Consider the following 19,880-nt stretch of genomic DNA (forward strand, 5'->3'; position numbering starts at 1 on the left):
GCCACTCGGACTAAACTCTTTTCATTGTTGTTTAATCTTTTTTGTTGTTGTTGTTGTCCTTCAAATTAATCCTAGGACACTATACCACAAGACTATGGTGAGCCACAGCAAGGGCACACACAAACCACAGACTTAATAACGAATTTCTGATGTACTGTACACCACCCTGCAATTGTTAGCGACAACACAAATATGGCAAGATGAAAAGGATTTCTCAGTCAGTGATGCTGTTTCCACTGTAGCAGGAGAAAGGAGCCCCCTCCATGCAGCAGAAGCAAGCACAGCCAACCTAAGAGGATTTGAATGACCAGATAAGCACAGGGAAATGTAATCTAATTATAGCATGTTTCCAAATAAAAGAAAGAACAAATCAAGGTATAAGATGGGGAGAGGATCACATGAAAAAAATGCATGCTATTAAAATAAAATGGAAATCTCAACTTTTGATGATAAATTAAGACTATAAGCTTAAGCAAAATAAATGTGTAAGCATACAGTTCAAGGTGAGACTCTAGTACTTGAATAATTCTTAAAATTTAAAATAAAAGTCGTAAAGAATAAAATCCCAAGGCTGCAAACCAGTGTCTCTGGACATGACAGGGACATGGAGCACATGAGCTCACAGCAGTGTGGATGCCTGCAAAGGAGCTCACAAGATCAGTCCTGAAGTAATTTCAGCATAACTGAGGAGGGGCTCACAGTCTCATGATGGAGGAAGGTCATTGGCTAATAAAGGAACTGCCTTGGCCCATTTTATTGGTTAGGACATAGGTAGGTGGAGTAAACAGAACAGAACGCTGGGAAAAAGAGGAAGTGAGCTCAGACTCAACAGCTCTCCTCTCTGGAGCAGATGCCTGAGAGAGACGCCATGCCCTGCTCCTGGGATGAAGCTCAGACCCAGGATGGACATAGGCTAGAATCTTCCCGGTAAGCGCACCTTGGGGTGCTACACACAGATGATTAGAAATGGGCTAAATTAATATGTGAGAATTAGCCTAGAAGAGAATGGGCCAAGCAGTGTTTAAATGAATACAGTTTGTGTGTTGTTATTTCGGGCATAAGCTAGCCGAGCAGGCGGCTGGGGTGCCAGGGACGCAGCCCTGCCGCCCCTATTTACAACAGTCTCACCCTAGCTGAGCAGCCATTGCCAAAGATGGCTGCTGTGGGAGGGGACACTCAGTGTTCTTCACGTATGCTGATAGGCTGCCCACGTTCCAGTGGACGGCCCCACACCCACTCACACACTGGAAGCATTGAGTTAAGAAGGAACCCGTGAAGTTGAAAGGGGAAATGGTAGGAGGACTATGGGAAAATTTGGAGGGGAGAATCTTGGAGTGAATTTGAAAACATTATACATAAAATTCTCAAACAATGATTTTTAAAGAGAAAGGAAGAAAAGAGAAAATGTGTTTCAGCTCCACGAGTCCCATCTCTGTGCTGCCAAAATCACCAATAATCCCAAGCACAAGCCCTGTATTCTTTCTTGTTTGCCATCAAATCCAAAAGCAACCTGTAGTCTCTTGCCAAGTTTTAGGGTACACTGGAGAAGAGATTAAAAAAATTCCTTTCTCCTTTTGATCCAGGTTGGAATTACTGCACAGCAAATCAAACTTAAAAGTCTAAAACAAATAATGAAAACAGCAAAAGAGAGAAATGGTATTATTGGTTGAATGACACAACTCAGGAAATAAAATAGAGTGCTTTGCCCAAAATGTGTAAAAATACCTGCTCCTCGTTCCCATTTTTAATCCAGTTTGTGAATTCTTCCTTTAAGTTCTTCTCATATTCTCTAACATCCAACTTTTTAATAACTATTTTGTTCTTAAAATGAGTGAAGTTCTCTGGACACAGGTCCTGGGAAATGAAGACCATAAAATTCCATAAAAATAATGCCAGAAAATCTAAAGGCATTTCTCAATTATATTCTTCCCTGAACGTTTTACAATCTTTTAGGTTAGAGGTGGTTGGACTTCTTTTACCTCCCTGTACCTTCTGTTATACAAGAACTATGTGTGAACTCTTCAAAGGCAAGAAGACAGAGAAAACAGGCCTCCAGGGAAAGCAACCAGCACTCAGGACATAGAGAACAATGTGAGAAGAAAAGAATCTGAGGACTAGAAATACAGAGTGGGAAAGGAGATGCAGCTCCCACAATGTTTGGAAAGAAGAAAGAAGGAACACTTTGAGGAATTGATATTAAACACTGTTTCTAGCCCATCTAATTGAGAAGGTATAAGGAGGCCATATCCTCTGGGAAATAGTCTGCTAATCATCTTAAATGATTAGCAATACAATTTAAATGCAAGTGATAGAAATGGTGACTATGTGTTTCTGAAGAGCAAATGTCGGCTGTACCATAACAGCATGGATTCCATGAAGATTCTTTACCTGGGCCCGGGGCCAACTCTTCCAGACCTGAAGCATAGCGTCATATAGCTGGATGCTTTCCCGAGGTGAAAAGGCAAGGTCAGAAGGGAATCCATGCTTTTCAATCTATGATTAAAATAAAATCGAGCTTATTACTATCTTATTTTACCTATGGGGTGACAACATTTACAAGAAATGCTTGCTTTGAGCATTAAATGCTGGAAAAATAGTGAAGATTGTATTGAGTCTATTGCTTATTAAAAATGGTTTTTAAAATTATGTGTATGTGGGGAGATTCCTCCCCCTCCCCCATGTCAAAAGACAGCATGACAGATCCCCCGAAGCTGTTGTGAACCACCCAGTTGTTGCTGGGAAAGAAACTCAGTCAGGTCTTCTACAGAGTCTTGTTAACTGTAGAGACATCCATATACCCACACCCCCGATGTTAGCCTTCTTTTCTTTTTTAATTATCACTTGAGAACAGTTATTTTTTTCAGCCAAACCAAACTGAAACAAAAATTAATCTAAGACTCCTCATAAGTTTAAAAATACAAATCTTCTGTTGGGTCACAGGCTTCGGGTTGCTTAAGTTTCTTACCCATATACACAAGGTTCAGTTTCCTCATTTCTAAAATAAAACATTAGTTATGTCTGTGTCACTAATTTGCTGTGAAAATAAACTAGGTAATCGATATGAATCTTAGCCACATGACTGGCACGAGATTGGTTCAGTCTCTTGAATCTAAACAAGCAGTATCGGAGGAAAAGACATGGATAAAGGACAGTCAATCTCCAATACCCCCAACAGCGAAGAGGAGGCCTGGTAGAAGCAATATTAGGCCAGGCCTGGGCTGAGCCAACCTCCACAGCAGCTCAAGGGTAGGGTCTTGGACTTGTCCAGGCATGCCCCCAAACTGTAACCCTGATCAGCCCATGACCAGCCCCTGGCTAGCCCCAACCAATTAGAACATACTATTTTGATTGTCAATCTTATCTAAAATGGCCATACTTCCTTAGGCTCTCCCTTCAGTAAGGCTTTAAAAAGAGTCCCTGCCTCCTATTTGCCTTTGTGTAGGGTAATTGACCCCGGCATGCTGAAATAATTTAAAAAACTCTTTCTTTTGCATCCAATCTGGTCTCGGTGGTCTTTGGGTGTATGGGCTCTGGGTAGAACATTTTAATAATACCTAAGCCTAGATATTACTCTATATCCTTGCTACCAAGTTCTAAAATTCTTAAGACTTATACAAGAGGATGACCTTTGTAGAAGCTGCATGAGGTCAGACCATACTATAGCTACTCTATTGCTTTCCAGTTACTCCATTAATAGCTACCGAGAAGGAAAGCATTTGCAGCAAGCAGTGAACCAGTATACTTGAAGCTCTTTAAAGGCAACATCTCTTAATCACGTTATACAAAATAAGTAATTTTTAAAGTATTGTGCTAGTTTTAAAGATACTGGATTATGATGATTACATTTGAAAATCTGTTGATATCAGAAAGTGTGGAGGAACAAGAAAGAAAAGAAGGGAAAAGGAAGAAAGAGAGGGAACAAATGGATTTCTTTATTATTGACTGACTGGCTTAACATCTATATTCTCAGTATAAGTTAAGGCATAGGATATCTTCCCTAGTTCAGTTCAGTTCAGTTTGGAGTTTGAATTGGCCCATTACCACTAACAAGAGAAGCTTTCCTCCCAAACGTTTTACTAGGAAAACTCCATATTCATATTCATTTCATTGCCTTTGGAAGTCACTGCAATGCATACACAGTCAAATACTGTCATGTGGTGTTCACTCATCAGTAGATGTGATAGACAAATCCTTCACGTCCACATGGAGTTAATCAACGGTCTGAGACTACATCTGGTCTCTACCATTTGCTTGGTGCAGTAGTGAGTGAGTTGTCTATGTCTCGCCTGCATTATTGGGAAAATGAAAGTTGTAGTAGAATATCCATCTTACAATTGTGATGGTTAAAAGAGGTAAAATGTGTGAGTATTCAAATCAGCTATTCTTTAAAAACAACCAGTATTCACACCACAATGTGTTAGTAACTGGAGCTACAGGAAATTCATCCCGCAGTTGTTATTTCAGAACACATCTGATTTTGCTGACACACAAACACAAAGTGTTGTGGAGAATTTAACGAATCAATTGATGAAAACACAGCAAGATTCTAAAAAAAAAAAAAAAAAAAAAAAAGTCTTCATATTATAAGAACCTAAAAAGAAAAATCAAGATCTGTGAATTGGCATATGGCATTTGGGAGGAACAGGGTAGTAGCATGAGGGCTTCCAAGCAAAACACATTCAGTAAATACAATATAAGTAAGAAAAGCCCCTGAAAGACCTTAGCTCTCAAGGTCATACTTAGCTCTTTAAAAAAATAAAAGTCCAGTAAAGCTTTAAAAAAAAATAGAATCATAGTTAAGTAACCATATTACTGTACCAAAATTTAGAATATACTGAATTATTCAGGTTTTGGGAGGAAGAGAAAGAAATAGGAATCATTTTATGGGCCAATGTAAGTTTAAAATAAAACTTTTAAGGGATAGGAGAAAGGAAGACAGGTATATGCCTAGCAGGAAATATTTTAAAAACTGACATTTCCTAACCATTCAATAGACTTGTTGATATTGTATCAAGGTCTCTACTTTGCTGAGTCATTATCAGAGGCAGTACTTGATTGTGATGGCAATGGGAAGCATGTGTTTCTGGATTAAGGTCATACACATTGTTCAAGTTCTCACATATGAGGCTTTTACACACAAAGCTGTAGCATACTACTGAGAGCAGAGATTAAATTCTGTCCTCAACATTTCACTAATGGTACTAATTAAGAGAGACAGGCAGACATGGATGCTTAACAGATTGGGGGGGGGGGGGAGGAAATGGACAGAAATAATGTCCCCAAACTAATAGAATCATCAAGTTAAAGTGTTTAGTATTTTCTAAACTTTGAGGAGCCTGATAGCATCCTAACATAGAGAAACTACTGAAACAAAGAACACTGCTGTGTTTTGTTTTTTTTTTGTTTTGTTTTGTTTTGTTTTGTTTTGTTTTTTTAAACAAAGTTGTAGTGTTCCCTCTGCATTCTAGCATCAAGTTGCACTTCGGTTGCATTCTGAACAGCATTGTATTTTCAATTATTAGCCAGACAGTGTTGTTACATGGAACAACTGTGGCAAAGGCTGTTACTTACATGATCTGTAGTTAGTGCAGCACATGGGTGAAAATGATCAAAGCAAACGTCACCCTGTCTCACAGAACATACATGCTTCTCCAGGTCATTGTATCTCTCTCCATAGATCACTGAAAGGGGAAGAGTGAGGTTTCCAAATTATCAGAAATGTGGTGAGTGAAATAATTTTAAAGAAAATAGCCAAGCAAACAAAACAAGGCTATACAGCTACGCAGAGCATACATACCAAGTTTAACTTTGTATGACTGTCTGGCTTGTGCTTGGTCTTCGTGATGACTGCCACGGGAGCCAGAATTTCTTTTGGACAAAGTTTTTTCTCCCATTGCACTGTCTACTTCTTTCCAGTACCTCTTTACTGACCGGAGCCACCTTTAAAATATAGACATATTACTTATGATTGTAATCAGTACTGTGCCCAATGGTTCATGCTTCACTTCGCTACCAGTCCTTGATATTATTTTGAAAACAGTGGGGTCATTAGAAGGTAGGAGCTGCATAATAGAAGTCAGTCACTAGCAGAGGGACTTTAAAGAGTAATTGACAACCAGCATCAGCTATCACAAAAGTTATACTAGCCACTGGTTCTCATCTAGCTCTCTCTGCTTCCTGTCTGCTGTCATGTAAACAAACTGCCACCTCAGGCTCCCACTTCCATGGCTGAAGCCTCACCTCCTTGCCTTTCCCACTGTGATGGGCTGAAATCTTTCTAAAACCCTGAGACTAAATAAAGGCATTCTCTCTTAAGGTATTTTTGTTCACATTAACACAAAAGTAATTCATACATTATTGAGGCAGAAAATAGAAATAGCTTACATGAAATAAAATAATTATATACAGAAAAATTTATGTCTTAAAATTTTCATATAAGGAAATTATTTCTAGAGCCACATAACCTGAAATAAATTTCTAACTTCCTTACTATTAACTCTGAATCCTGCATGAAACATTTAATGTTTCTGTGGCTGCCTTTTACGTTTAAAAATCAATAGTCTTGTAAAAGTACTTTTATCTAATAATAACAATGGAAATAGTAGTATATTGATATTTTCAAAATTACTGTATGCAAAGTACTTTGGATGGAATGTGACACATGGGAGATGCTAAGGGATAAGTAGTTATCAGTAGTCAACCTTTGAGCTTAATAAAGGGATGTATAGCTTTCAATTAATAAAGCTCTGCTCCCTTTCTAAACAAGTCAATCTACAAAATGAGATGATTTTGAAATCTATGGCTAAATGTAGCATTCTCTCATCTTGGTTTATGTTTCCTAGTAGAGGGGGTGAGGGAAAGAAAAGGAATATATAGCTCTCATTTTATTCTGGAGCTATGACATGATACTTCCTATTCAACTGGAGATCTGACCCAATGGGTGCTAGGTATTTCTTTGTAGAGAGTTGCCAAGACTTATCAGAAAGACCTAAAGCAGCTTGAATATTTAGAGAGTGCTATGAGTTAACTGGAAATTGAGATAACTTTAAAAACCAGTAAGGATTATGAAATCTAAACTTTCAAAATAGATAAACATTCTGTCCAAAGTAGAACTAAATACATACTCAGTAAGATCCTCAGGGTTGCTTATGGTAGCTGAAAGGGCCAAAAATGGGCATCGGATCATGACAAGGAGATGCTCCCAGATTTCTGCTCCCTTTTTTCCACCAAGACAATGTACCTATAAAAGAAAAGAATACTTTCAATTGACGGGTTGGTTTTTAGAATGGCAAATTAAAATAACATCTCGACACTTGAATTTTCCTTAATATTTTTAATCAATCCACCTGTGACTCCTTTTTATTTTGCTTTCAAAACACTCTTTCAGGCCTATGTATTTCTTGCCATGTGTACTGACAATCAAAACACCACACCTCAGTTACTATGCAGTACTTTTATGACTATTGCCCTAATTTATTACCTACATTCTTGGCATCATACAAAAAAAATGGTATCCTTCAAAGATAAATCATATCTAGTCATGTCAGTAGTTAATTATATTTTCCATTCCTTGTGTAACAAATGCAAGTATTTCATGGGATACATAATGATTGGCATATTTGGTCCTCTGCTGCTATTTCAGCATCATGTGAAGTCACTCATCCAGTCTTACAATCACCCACACACGGCAGTCATTTCTTTGTTCCTTAGCACACACTTCCCATGCCAGAGCTTTCACATAGCTGTCTCACTGTGTAAAATATTCTTAGAAATAATAGGAAAAGCCAATGTATATAGCCATGGCTTCTGAATCTGTAAAGTGCTGTGGGACAATGGTCTTGTACTCTGTAAAGAGTTGTCACTTGTACTGGTTTAATAAAGGGCTGATTGGCCAGTAACCAGGCAGGAAATATAGGGGGAGGGGCAACCAGAACAGGAGAATTCTGGGAAGAGGAAAGGCTCAGTTTGTATTCGTAAGCCAGACACAGAAGAAGCAAGATGAGGATGCCTCGCTGATAAAAGATATCAAGCCACATGGATAACACAGACAAGAATTATAGGCTAATGTAAGATATAAAAGTTAATAAGATGCCTGAACTAATAGGGCCAACCAGTTTATAATTAATGTAAGCCTCTGTATGTTTCTTTGGGACTGAGCAGTTGCAAGATCAGATGGGACAGAAAGCTCTGTCAACAGTGAAGTTCATCTTAGTGTCACTAGTTTACAAAGGTTCCAGGGATCATCCACCCATTCCAGAGTGGTCCTCCAGCCTGCCTTCTGCCATTGTTGCTTTGTGATCTTTACAGGAAGCACCACCGGTAGCTTATAAGCTTTTGTGTTCTCTCACATATCTTGTCTTTCTTACTTAATATATATCTGCAAATCTGAATAATTCTAGCATTGACACCATGCCTGCCTCTAGAGAAGCATTTCTCAAGTGAGCCTGTGAAAATGAATGCATGACCAAATTAAATTAGATGAATTAAAGATTCTTGAATGCCGTCTTAAATAAACAAGTTAAATTTGACCCCTGGAAATAACCTTTAAAAGACTTACTATCCATTAAGCAATTTTATATCATGTGTAGAGATGCATAAATTCATATTTTCTACTACCTGTATGGCTTTTTCTTGGTCAGATGATGTAGGAGCCAGATTATACAGGCTAATATTCCTAAGTGTATGGCAATCATAATTCTGAGCAACCTGACAAGGCACAATTTGCACATGCCATACAGAAGGTGGTGGCCTAGCCTTTGATAGTGAGACAGCCTGACATCATCCTATGCAAATGGTCAGGATATTCTAATGTTGTTCTGCTCCTTCTAATGTAATATAGGAGGTCATCTGGGAAAGAGGTGTTTTTCAGTCCACGTGAGAGAATAGGCATACAGAGCAGACATAGATAGGAAGACGTGACAAAATGGGCATAGAAAGGTGTGGACATGACCACAATCATTCTCCCTGCTACCTAGGAAACAGAATGCTAATGAACTCCCCCCGCCCCTCGGTTTATGTTTTGATATGAAAGCTGTTTGGAGAATAAACAGCAGGTGATTTTCAGCATGTGAACTCAAGATTTCATGAAGGATCCCTGAAAACACATTCCTGAGATAGTCAAGTGAGTCATATTTTTTATTCCCACACCTCCCCTCAGATATGAGAAATGATTTACATCAGGGCTGGAGCCCGACAAGATGACATACAATTCCTCTAAATATTTAACTTTAATTTTTGCAATGCAATTACCCTGACTTTAACAGAACAGACACTAGCCTTTGAAGCCTTTAGCAGTTGCCCTCATATAAAATTGGAGGAACTGAAGTGTCCAATATTACATCATTTCAGGGTTTGAAGTTCAAGCTACAACTAGGTGTTCTAGATTGCTTTGGAAATATAATATTTTTAAATTTTACACATGAGTGTTTGCCTACCAGTATGTATTGTCTTGTATTATTTAAATAAAACTATCAAAAGCCTCCAGAATAAAAATCATATAGGTTAACTAAAAATAAACATAGTAAGTCAGTATAATACAAATAAAAGCAAGAATTGTTTGGTCATTTCAAGTTTATAACACAAAGGAAAGGGCTGGGGATTTCAGACAATGGTGAACTACTTCAATGGCCTGCATTTAATCTCCAGGACTACAAATTATTCATCACCATTATTTTTACTGAAGTGAAGTAAAAATAAGCTAAATATCAGCTCTTTTCTTTTCAGCTTTAAATCCAGGAATAGAAGAATGCACTTTTCTCTAGGGATCTAAGTCTCTGAATAAGTATACTGAATGATGCTGCTACAGAACTCTAAGTGGTTTCCATCAGAACATCTACATCTACATTGGTTTTCACCCCACTCTAGTGCTCAGGGACACTGATCCACAGGTACTACTTCAGTGGGACTCCAGGTTCTCTGGCTTTCTAACTTAGACTAATTTCTGAGCTGTGGCTATATCTCAGGAGATGAGGACATCTGTTTTCTGTTGGCCCCTCCCAGATTGCCTGAGCCAACTGTGTACCTCAGCTAAGGTTCACTACTTGAAATACAGCCCATTTGACCAGAACCTCCTTTGCAACTGGATGCAAATGCTTCCTTACCTTGTCCTTTTAAGACTAACAATAAGTTTCTCTCTCTCTCTCTCTGGATTTCTTCACAGATTTCTTTTTAAAAAAAAAACATACTTATAAAACTGCATTTTGAATAGGCCGTTTGTTTTCCTTAAGGATCATGACATGCAGAACTGTTTGTATCATCAGTATCATTTGCTGGCACATAAAATCTTTGCTTTGGAAACTGGACAGGATTTTGATTTTTATCAAGGGAAACATGTGTCATGAGTTTAATTATGTCCCTTTACAACATCCCCAATGAAGACCAGTTCCTCAATAATGAAGAACTCTCACCAATACATAGTATCGAGTCACAACAGAAGTGAGTCAAGAGGGTGATTCAGTTGGGGAAATGGTCAGAAGAAAATTGCCTCCTAATCTGAACTCCATCCAAGGGGTGGATGTCCCAAAGCAGCAAAGACATGCAATACTTATGATCCCCAGGAAGATAGCCTGAGAGGTAAAACAAAGCCTACCTCATCAAATATGACGTATCTGATCCTCTTCACCCAGTTTTGGCGATGAGGATTGAGTAGCAGACTTTCAAAAGAGACAGGATCGGTAACAAGCACCTAAAAACAACAGTAGGGTGTGAAGTAACACTTAGAACGTGCATAGGTATAAAACTACATGAAGCAATGCTTTGAGTCCTGGATGTATCTCTAATATTTAAGATCTGATACCACATTTAAGGATTGGATTCATTACACTTCTGATGTATTAGCTTGAACCACATGAAATTTTGTCCTGAGATAAAATAGGAGAATATCATATTTGAAGAGCAGATTCTTGTTTATGAGCCTTCCAACTGTGTCCAACCCTAAATGGGTCACCTATATTGACCTCTTTCCCTAATCCTTCAGGAAACAATCAGTAAAGGAGATGGGAAGGTGAAAGTCAGGGCAAGAGGTAGAGTATTGTGAACTGCTGTCTTCTGAACCAGGCCTAGCAGGTCCACCCATGAACTCTCAGTAACTGGTTATCTCTGTACAAAACCTGCAAAAGATCAAACCAGTCAAAATTCCAGCATGAATGAGGAAGCAGCCCACAAGGCCACACCCCCGCAGAGGAGTTATTGGCACTTGAAAGCTGTTGGGAAAGAGACATGATACTTGGAGGCCTATGGGTTGGAGGGAGAAAAGGAGGTAGAAGGAAAAAAATGGGGGTGGATGGATATGATTGATATACTTCAAACATGTATACAATAATCAAAGAATAAAAAAGTTGTTTTCACTAAATAAATAGCTTAAAAAGAAAAATATATAAAAGTCAAAGTCATTAATTTTAACTATTTTGATTCTTTCAAATTTAACACTACAGAGAAATTATGTTGGAAGATGTTTCCTTGAAAAACAATCCAGGCTGCATATTGCCAAGTCTACTACATAATGCTCTACAAGTATGTCTTAATTTTTGTTTTATCCTAATTTCTGATCTGAAAATTCAATAAGAAAGAAAACTATAACTTCATTAATACTATAATATATTCATTAACTATAATATCACACTACATTTTTAAATAAAATATCTTTAACAAGAGAAAATAATTATGATAATATGTTTCTAGCCACTAAGTTTTGGTATCTTGGAAAGATCTTTGGATCATTTTGAATCCCATTGTAAACAACATGATTAATGAGCTATAAATGTAAAGTCTGAATCAAAATAAAAGTATCTTTAGATAAAATAAATTCTATTTTTCACATTCTTTAGAATATAACAAATTTATATTTTCCCTGAAATAGTTTTGTCCTTCACAAATTCAAGGAAATTATTTTTACAGGTATTGAAAAGATCTTAGATTTACAGTCAAAAAGATGTAACATTGTTATATAATCTGATGTCAAGTTTATTAAAAAGAATATCAAACCTGGCAGTTAAGGGCATCATGACTGTAGTCCTTAGTGAAAACACCACACAGAACTTCACCAGCTGGCAGAATTTTGGTGTAACGATTTTGAACAGTCGCTACCACTTGATTAGCAAGTGCCTGATTGACAGGAAAACAGATGTATTAGCTACATAATAAAGTGTAGATTAGCATAACTTGATGGACTGATGGGGATGTACAAAACTATGTTTTACTATGCAGGAAAATTAACAAACCATTTTCTCTACCCACTCTATAGTAAAAACTCTCCATTTGAGCTCTTGGATTAAAAATCTGAACTTTGATTTACAACAACCTACTGTAAAACAAAAATAGAAAGCATTTGTCTGAAAGTAAAATGGCAAACATAACCTTTATAGCAGAAGAATCAATATGTATAGCACAACAGTTGAAAAATCACCACTCATGATCTGAGTCTATCACAGGAAGAAGCCTAAATAGATTTGTATCATATTTCAAAATCTCCTCCAGATAGATGTCAGAAGTTTGACTACATATACAAATCTGCATAGTCTCACTTAGGATCTAGCAGGCAGCATGGCCAGTGGACTCTATTTTTGGTTGTGAGCCTAGCCTTTAACGGCTGAGCCATCTCTCCAGCTCGGCCAGTGGACTCTATAAACCTCAAGCATCTATTACACACTTTATAGTACCAAAGGTATGTACCATATAGATGAAAATGTAAAATTTAAAATATATCTGTAAACATATTTAAAAGTCCACTCAAGTGGTTAACTTTCTTGATGAATAACTGATGTGGGAGGGCCCACTCCACTGTGGACATTGTCACTCCTGGGCTAGTTGCTCTTGCTGCTATAACAAAGCAGGAGAAGCAAGCCCTGAGGGAAACATCTTACCTCTAAATCAATTCCTGCTTCCAGGTTCCTACCCTGTTTGGGCTTCTACCCTGATTCACTCTGTGATGAACTGTGCTGTGGAAGTGTAAACTAAAATAAACCCTTTCTTCCCAAAGTTTCTTAGATCATGGTATTTTATCACAGCAAAAGAAACAAACACTAATAAAGACAACCCCAAATGAAAATGTGAATAATACTGATTATACAAAAATTTAAATACTATCATTGGTATGAATAACAATAAGTTAAGATAGAAACCTGATCCATAAATGTATATTTTATTACAGTTCATAAAAAAGATATATTATGGGTTACAGAAAAGTTGATGAATTAGTAGAAGGGCCAACTCTTCCCATGTAAAAAGTAGGCAAATGTATTCTCAGGTACATCATAAATAAAGAAATACCACAGACCAAAAGGCATGCATAATAATACTGCCCAAATCACTAGTCAAAAAAAATTCACATCTAAATATAAAAATATAAACATCTAAAAATTCTACTACCTCTGAATTCTGAAGCTCACAGAATGACAACAGAAAGCTTGAGAAAGATCTGAGATTTCATCTCACTCCAAATAGAATAGTTAAATCAAAACAAATGTTAAAAGTTGGAGGAAAATATGTGGAAAGGAGTACCCTTAGCCACTATGTGTAAGAGTTTTAACTGGTATACCCATTATATTAATCATTACTGAGGTTTCACAAAGCATGAGAAATGAAACACTCATGGCCTAGATACATCACTTCTTTGTGAGTATATACCCAAAGGTCTTCAAGTCTTACTAAAGAGATATGTGAACATTCATGTTCATATATCCACTATCCCAATAGCAGTCTTGATGTCCAACAATAAATTAATAGAGAAAGAAAATGTTCAATTATACAATTCTACTCAAATATTGAATGAAACAATGTTGTTCATAGAAAAATGAATGGAGCTTGGAATTATTATATTAATTAAGCAAAATAACATATTCAGAAAGACAAATACCATATGTTTTCTCTTATATTTTATCCATAAAATTTAGTTTTTAGAATATGTATATGTATAATATGGATGAGAGTAGATATAAGTCATGAAAGTAGAAAAGAAATCATGTAAGGAGAAATAAGTCATAAGGGGGAAGAGAAATAAGGTAATAGATTATTACCATTGAAAATGGAATGGGGCTACAGAAGAATTTAGGGGAGCAGTGGGGGAGATTATATTGTAGAAGAAGGGAGTAGTGAAGGAGGTTCAAAAAATAAAAAAATCTATGTATGAAGATTATATTAGGAAGCCCATTACTTTGTATGCTAATTTTAACTAATGAAAATGAATAAATGAATCTGCTACATATCCATGTCTAATATTTCTGAATAAGTTCAAAAAAAATATTCCATGCACTGGATCCCTACCTTTGTGGGTGAAACATATACAACCACGCCTTCGTCACTCTCCTTCAGCACCTTCTCCATGCAGTAGTAGGAAGCATAGGTTTTGCCAGAGGATGTGGGGGCAACAATCACTGCAGACTCGTAGTTATCCACCACATCCAGGAGCTCTCGCTGCAGGGGTCAGACCATGATTTGCATCAATCAAACATGTCATTTGCTACCCAAATAGACCACTCTTTTTCCATTTCAGATTTTTTCTGAACCTCAATAGTGGAAAGGTGTGGACTCACAAAAAAATTAAAAGGAAACTCATTAGACAACTCATTCCTTCAAATGATGCAATTTGTTTGCTTTAACAGCTGAGAGATGAGTTGGATGTGTGAAAATGGGGTAGAAAGACTAAAAATAGAGGGAATCAGTAAGGAGGGCACTGAAGCAAGTATGTGTATTGACAGAAATGTGATCAAAGTATAAAACATACATGGAAAAAAGACCATAATGAAACATTTTTTGTGCAATGAGTATATGATAATATTTTTAAAAATTACTCAAAAATAGTGTCATTAAAAGGTCATATTACTAGAAAGGTTGTTTTTAATAGTTAAGAGTACAGTCTTTGAGAAATACAGTTGTTGGACCCAGCCAACCCACAGTTTTATAGCACTAAGCAAATGGGTGAAGTGCCGAAAGAGCAAAGATTCTTCACTTTGCTGCTTATTCTTGATGGGAAACTATTTGGGAACATCATCTTTGCATCTTATGATTCTCTTCATCAAGATGATGAGTAGTCAAAAGAATGGAAAATCTTTGGCAAGTACAGAAGACAGAAAGTACTCTCAAATGACAACCTGCCCACTCTATGAATCAAATCCACGCAGACACACTTCAGAATGAAAGAGGCATAAAAGAATTAGAAGGTTTATGAACAGTAAGAGTAAATTTGATTGCCCTATAGTCTACACTGAAATAAGTAATTGATCACCTGCTCATAGAAAATCAGCATTTTGTAAAGGAACCCCAATATTAACATAAGAAAAGGCCCATGCTGCAGTTTGCATGTGGTATTAAGTTTCCATGGAATCCTGGAATCCTATCCCCATGTTGAAGATATTTGGAGTAATTGAAAACTTTAAGAACTGAAGTATACCTACAAGTCCATAGGTCACTATGAGTAATACCCTTGGAACGTAAAAGATTTGTTATACAAGGCCTCAGCCAAACTGTCTTTCTCTGATTCTTGCTTTCATTGTTATGCTCTTGCACACAAGCTACCCCACCACAATATATTGCCATTCTGTTGTAAAATTGTCACTGGAAGCTAGGCCAATGGGGCCATCCAATCTCTGGTGTTAAAACTGGAAATGGAAGGCAAATAAGCATCTTTATATTTAAGCTAGGCTGCCTTGGGTTTTTCATTACATTAATTAGAAGTGGTTTACAAAATCTGTCTGAACTGAATGGGACAATGATTCAGACTGAACCTATAAAATTACAGTTGCATAAGTAAATAATGCTCAACTTATCAAATGTGTGTGTGTGTGTGTGCATGCATCATGTGTGCTGTGGAATGATGATCTTGTGTCCTGTAAAGATTTATCAGTTGTATTGTTTTAATAAAATGCTGATTGGCCAGTAGCCAGGCAGGAAGTATAGACAGGGCAACCAGAACAGGAGCATTCTGGGAAGAGAAAAGGCTGAGTCCACAGTTGTCATCCAGACACACAGGAAGCAAAATGAGAATAGCTTGCTGATAAAAGGCACCAAGCCACGTGGCTAACACAAACAAGAATTATGAGCTAATATTAGTTATAAGAATTAATAAGAAATCTGAGCTAACAGGCCAACAAGTTTATGATTAATATCGACTTCTGTGTGTTTCTGTGGGACTAAATGACTTTGGGAACAGGAAGAACAGAAACCCCTGTCAACAAAATGGTGCCAATGTGGCAAATAAATCCATTTAAAACCTAAGAGATTTTGGAAGGAATCTAGACACAAAAAAGAGCAGAGTTAAGCATAGCTTCTTGGTAACAGCATTTTCTCATGTGGGCTCTGTTTGCTATAGGCAAGTGTGTCTCACTTAAGAGAGGCTTCCTGATTCAGCTTTAGCTGAAAATACCTTACATTCTTTTTAAGAGGCTCTACTCCAAAGCACTTAAATGGTGTTAATGAATAGCATGCTTTTTGGTGGTGGCAGGGACCTTGTAACTCCATAGAATTGTGGCAATAAATATAGCTCCCGTGAGTACCTTTGCCATAGAGCTAGACTCTCAGAAACCTAAGGAATGTGGTGGATCCAGTCAGCAAAGCCATGGCTTTAATTTTAGCCATATCTCTTAGCAAAATAAAGACTCATGTGGTCAGAAAAAGAGAGATAGTTTTAGATGAAGGAAACCTCTGAATGGAGCACAGTGTGTTTAAAAATTATGTAGGCTTGGGAGAAAAAAAGAATGAAGACCTTTAAAAACAAACAAACAAACAAAAAAAGGAATAGAGTAGTTGGGTGTGGTAGTGTACACCATTATTCCCAGTACTTGAGAGGCAAAGGCAGGAAGATTTCTGTGAGTTCAAGGACAGCTTGCTCTACAGAGTGAGTTCCAGGACAGCCAAAAATACACAGAGAATCTGTTATCAAAAAACCAAAAATTAAAAATCAAAACAAAGGAAATAGTGATTAAAATAAAGCCACTTAAAGCTGGAATATACACAGAGATTTTGGATACTGTATATTGTTGTGTTGTCTTTGAATTGTTTGCCTTCTAAAGGAGGAGTAGCTGCTGATAAATAAAACATTTGAGTATAAATACTATTGGATTAATCCAACATATATATTTTGAAGATGCCTTAATTTCAAAATTTAAGTCAAAAGATATGTTATTATGGAGAAGAGGTTTTGCTTTGTTTCCAGAGGAAATGAGAGGCTGTGAATTCAGACGAGGCTAAGAAAAATCATGTTTGAACAAGGAAGAGCCCCTGAGAAATCTCTGATAAGAGATGATGGCCCAGATGTCTGAGTTCAACATCCATAACAGTCTTAAGACTGCTAGCTGAGATAGTCAAGCCTCACAGAATATTCCAGTCAAGACTTGACCATAATTCAAAATTTTCTTTAGGTCCCTGTGAGATTATCAGCAACCCCAATCAGCAGGAAGTAGCCTGGAAAACTATGCCAAAATTTTCCCCTCTCCCCAAAAAAAGGATTGTGAATGTTTTTCTTTGTTTAGAGTGTTGGTTACAAGCTGTTATAGATAGTGGTCAGGAAGAAAGCTAAACAAAGGAGATTAGATTAAGAGTTCTTGTTTTGAAAGGGGGGGGGGCAAGTGCTGTGGGATAATAATCTTTTACCCTGTAAAGATTTATCAGTTGTATTGCTTTAATAAAATGCTGATTGGCCAGTAGTCGGGCAAAAACTATAGACAGGGCAACCAGAACAAGAAAATTCTGAGAAGAGGAAAAGCTGAGTCCACAGTCACTATCCAGACACAGAGGAAGCAAGATGAGATTGCCTCACTGTTAAAAGGTACCATGCTAACACAGACAAGAACTATGGGCTAATATAAATTATAAGAATTAATGAGAAGACTGAGCTAATAGTTCAACCTGTTTATGATTAATGTAGACCTTTGTGTGTTTCTTTGGGACTGAATGACTGTGGGACAGGGAGGAACAGAAACCTCTGTCAACAAGAATATTTATTTCAATGTGTGCAGAAGTGATTATTTCCAAATTTTGTAGCCATCAATATTTAACTTATATGTGTTTACAGAAATATAGCTAGAATAGTAGACTGTACAGTCTATAAATACATAAGCAATTTTCTCTCTGTTTAAACTACAGAAATTTCTTCATGAGCATTTATATTGTTTACATATAAAATTCTATTGACAGAGAGAAAAGCTAGAGCCTGGTCCAGAGTGATAATAACTAAACTTTGATTCTGTGCATGTGAATTCATCTAATACCTTGCCAAGGAAATGAACTATTTAGTAAATGAAAAAAATAGTCCAAATGAGACATTTTAAATAACAGTGATTTTAAGTAAAACAGATTTAAGTGAAATAACTCAATATTACGAAGTCCACAACAAATACAAATATTAACAAACACACAGAAAGAGAAAGCTGTAATGATAAGAAATTCCATGGTACATGATTACAAATACATGATTCCAAAATGTAAGAATTATTTTATTCATATTTTTACCTGCCATTCATCAGGAATAAAATCTTGAACCCTGGGGTCTGGATCTTTTCTTTCTTCTCGTATCAAATGGTGACCCATATATTGTAGTTGGAAGCGAACTGGTCCAATTCCAATTGAATGTTTATTCTTCTTTGTCATTTTTATGTCGTCTGCTGTATTCTGTATTGTTTGAAAATATGATTTTAAAAGCTATTTAAGTTTTACCATCATTTAAATAATTGAAATGTTTATGAACTTCTACATGACAGTAATTTTAATCACCTTTTAAAAACCATTAAATACAATACAACTTTTCTGAAATACAAGTAAATCAGTAGATGTCAAGATTTTCAAATGTTTACTCTAAGATTTGTAGCTATATCTTGACATATTTAAGTCAACACTATTATATATTTGAGCTGTTTTATGGAATTATCGGAATAATTAAAAGACTGCAAAAATAATTTGAAATTAGTGTGATTCTCAAGTTGTTTAAAAAATTTCTAGTGCTTGAACAATTCAATTTTAGCAGGTGGATTAAATAAGATGATATTTTCTATTAAAAGTAAACATAAAAGGGATGACTGTATTTGAAGGATGCTTTTTGTATAGCAAATAATTACTGAGTTAAAATAAAGCTATCACAATATGTTACCTGAGTTGGATACAAAGAATTTGCTAGCTCATCAAATCCTAAATACATTAGACATCTGGCTATGAGTTTCTGATCTGCTTCTTGCAGAAGTTCAGAGTGTTTGTCCAACAAGGAATGGATTCTCTTCATCATATCAACAGCTATGCTTAAGTCCTTCGTGGTTTCATCTTGGTACAAAATATAAATTATAAAATTGTTATAAAAGCCATCAAAATAGCAAATGCTTATTAACAATGATCAATTATCTAGCCTATCATTCTTCATTACTGTTTCTGAAACTCACTATCTTTATCACCATTAATGGATGTTTGAGAATAGAAAGGAGTAGACAAAAATCCTACATTTCACAATTAATATATTATTAAAATTGAAGTTTGTAAATTTTATGGTAAATTATATTTTCTTTGTCTCTTATGGCAATGTCTCCTCTGCTAAAAGAAAATATCTCCATGATTTTAAATACAAAATTATAATCTTAGTAACATTCATTTAGCACTGTGGTCCACAGAAAAATATTGGATATAAACCCTGAATCCATTCACTCAGTGCAATCCATCTCTTCCAGCTATCATATTCGGACTCTTCCCTAGCATCATCCACACTGTTTGTTATCTCCTGTGCTAACATCTGCATGCTCACATCTGTTTTGGTTCTGCCTTTCTTTTAGTTGCTGCACACTCTCACCTATTAAAAAAGAACTACCAATCCCATATTGAAAGCTATTAAACAAGAGAATACCAAGTAAATGAAACAAAGGTCTTTCCCCTCAGGAACATTCAGTTCACTCACACAGTATATAATATGT

At 36.5% G+C, this 19,880-nt stretch overlaps 1 protein-coding gene across 1 annotated transcript in view; it reads right to left on the reverse strand.

Moving 5' to 3' along the window:
* The window catches only part of LOC121462566 (probable ATP-dependent RNA helicase DDX60), an 81,087-nt gene that overhangs the window by 28,101 nt on the left and 33,106 nt on the right, over positions 1-19,880 (reverse strand). The window contains exons 14-23 of the mRNA XM_041674202.1: positions 19,076-19,242; positions 18,442-18,600; positions 14,260-14,409; positions 11,983-12,102; positions 10,589-10,684; positions 7,125-7,240; positions 5,798-5,940; positions 5,572-5,681; positions 2,389-2,493; positions 1,726-1,854 (exon numbers count right to left, since the gene is read on the reverse strand). Coding sequence (XP_041530136.1) covers positions 1,726-1,854; positions 2,389-2,493; positions 5,572-5,681; positions 5,798-5,940; positions 7,125-7,240; positions 10,589-10,684; positions 11,983-12,102; positions 14,260-14,409; positions 18,442-18,600; positions 19,076-19,242 — 1,295 coding nt within the window. The remainder of the gene's footprint in view (positions 1-1,725; positions 1,855-2,388; positions 2,494-5,571; positions 5,682-5,797; positions 5,941-7,124; positions 7,241-10,588; positions 10,685-11,982; positions 12,103-14,259; positions 14,410-18,441; positions 18,601-19,075; positions 19,243-19,880) is intronic.

The sequence above is a fragment of the Microtus oregoni genome, unplaced genomic scaffold, assembly GCF_018167655.1.
Source record: "Microtus oregoni isolate MIOR12 unplaced genomic scaffold, Mior012 000025F_ref0000491, whole genome shotgun sequence".
In the NCBI taxonomy this organism is placed as follows: domain Eukaryota; kingdom Metazoa; phylum Chordata; class Mammalia; order Rodentia; family Cricetidae; genus Microtus; species Microtus oregoni.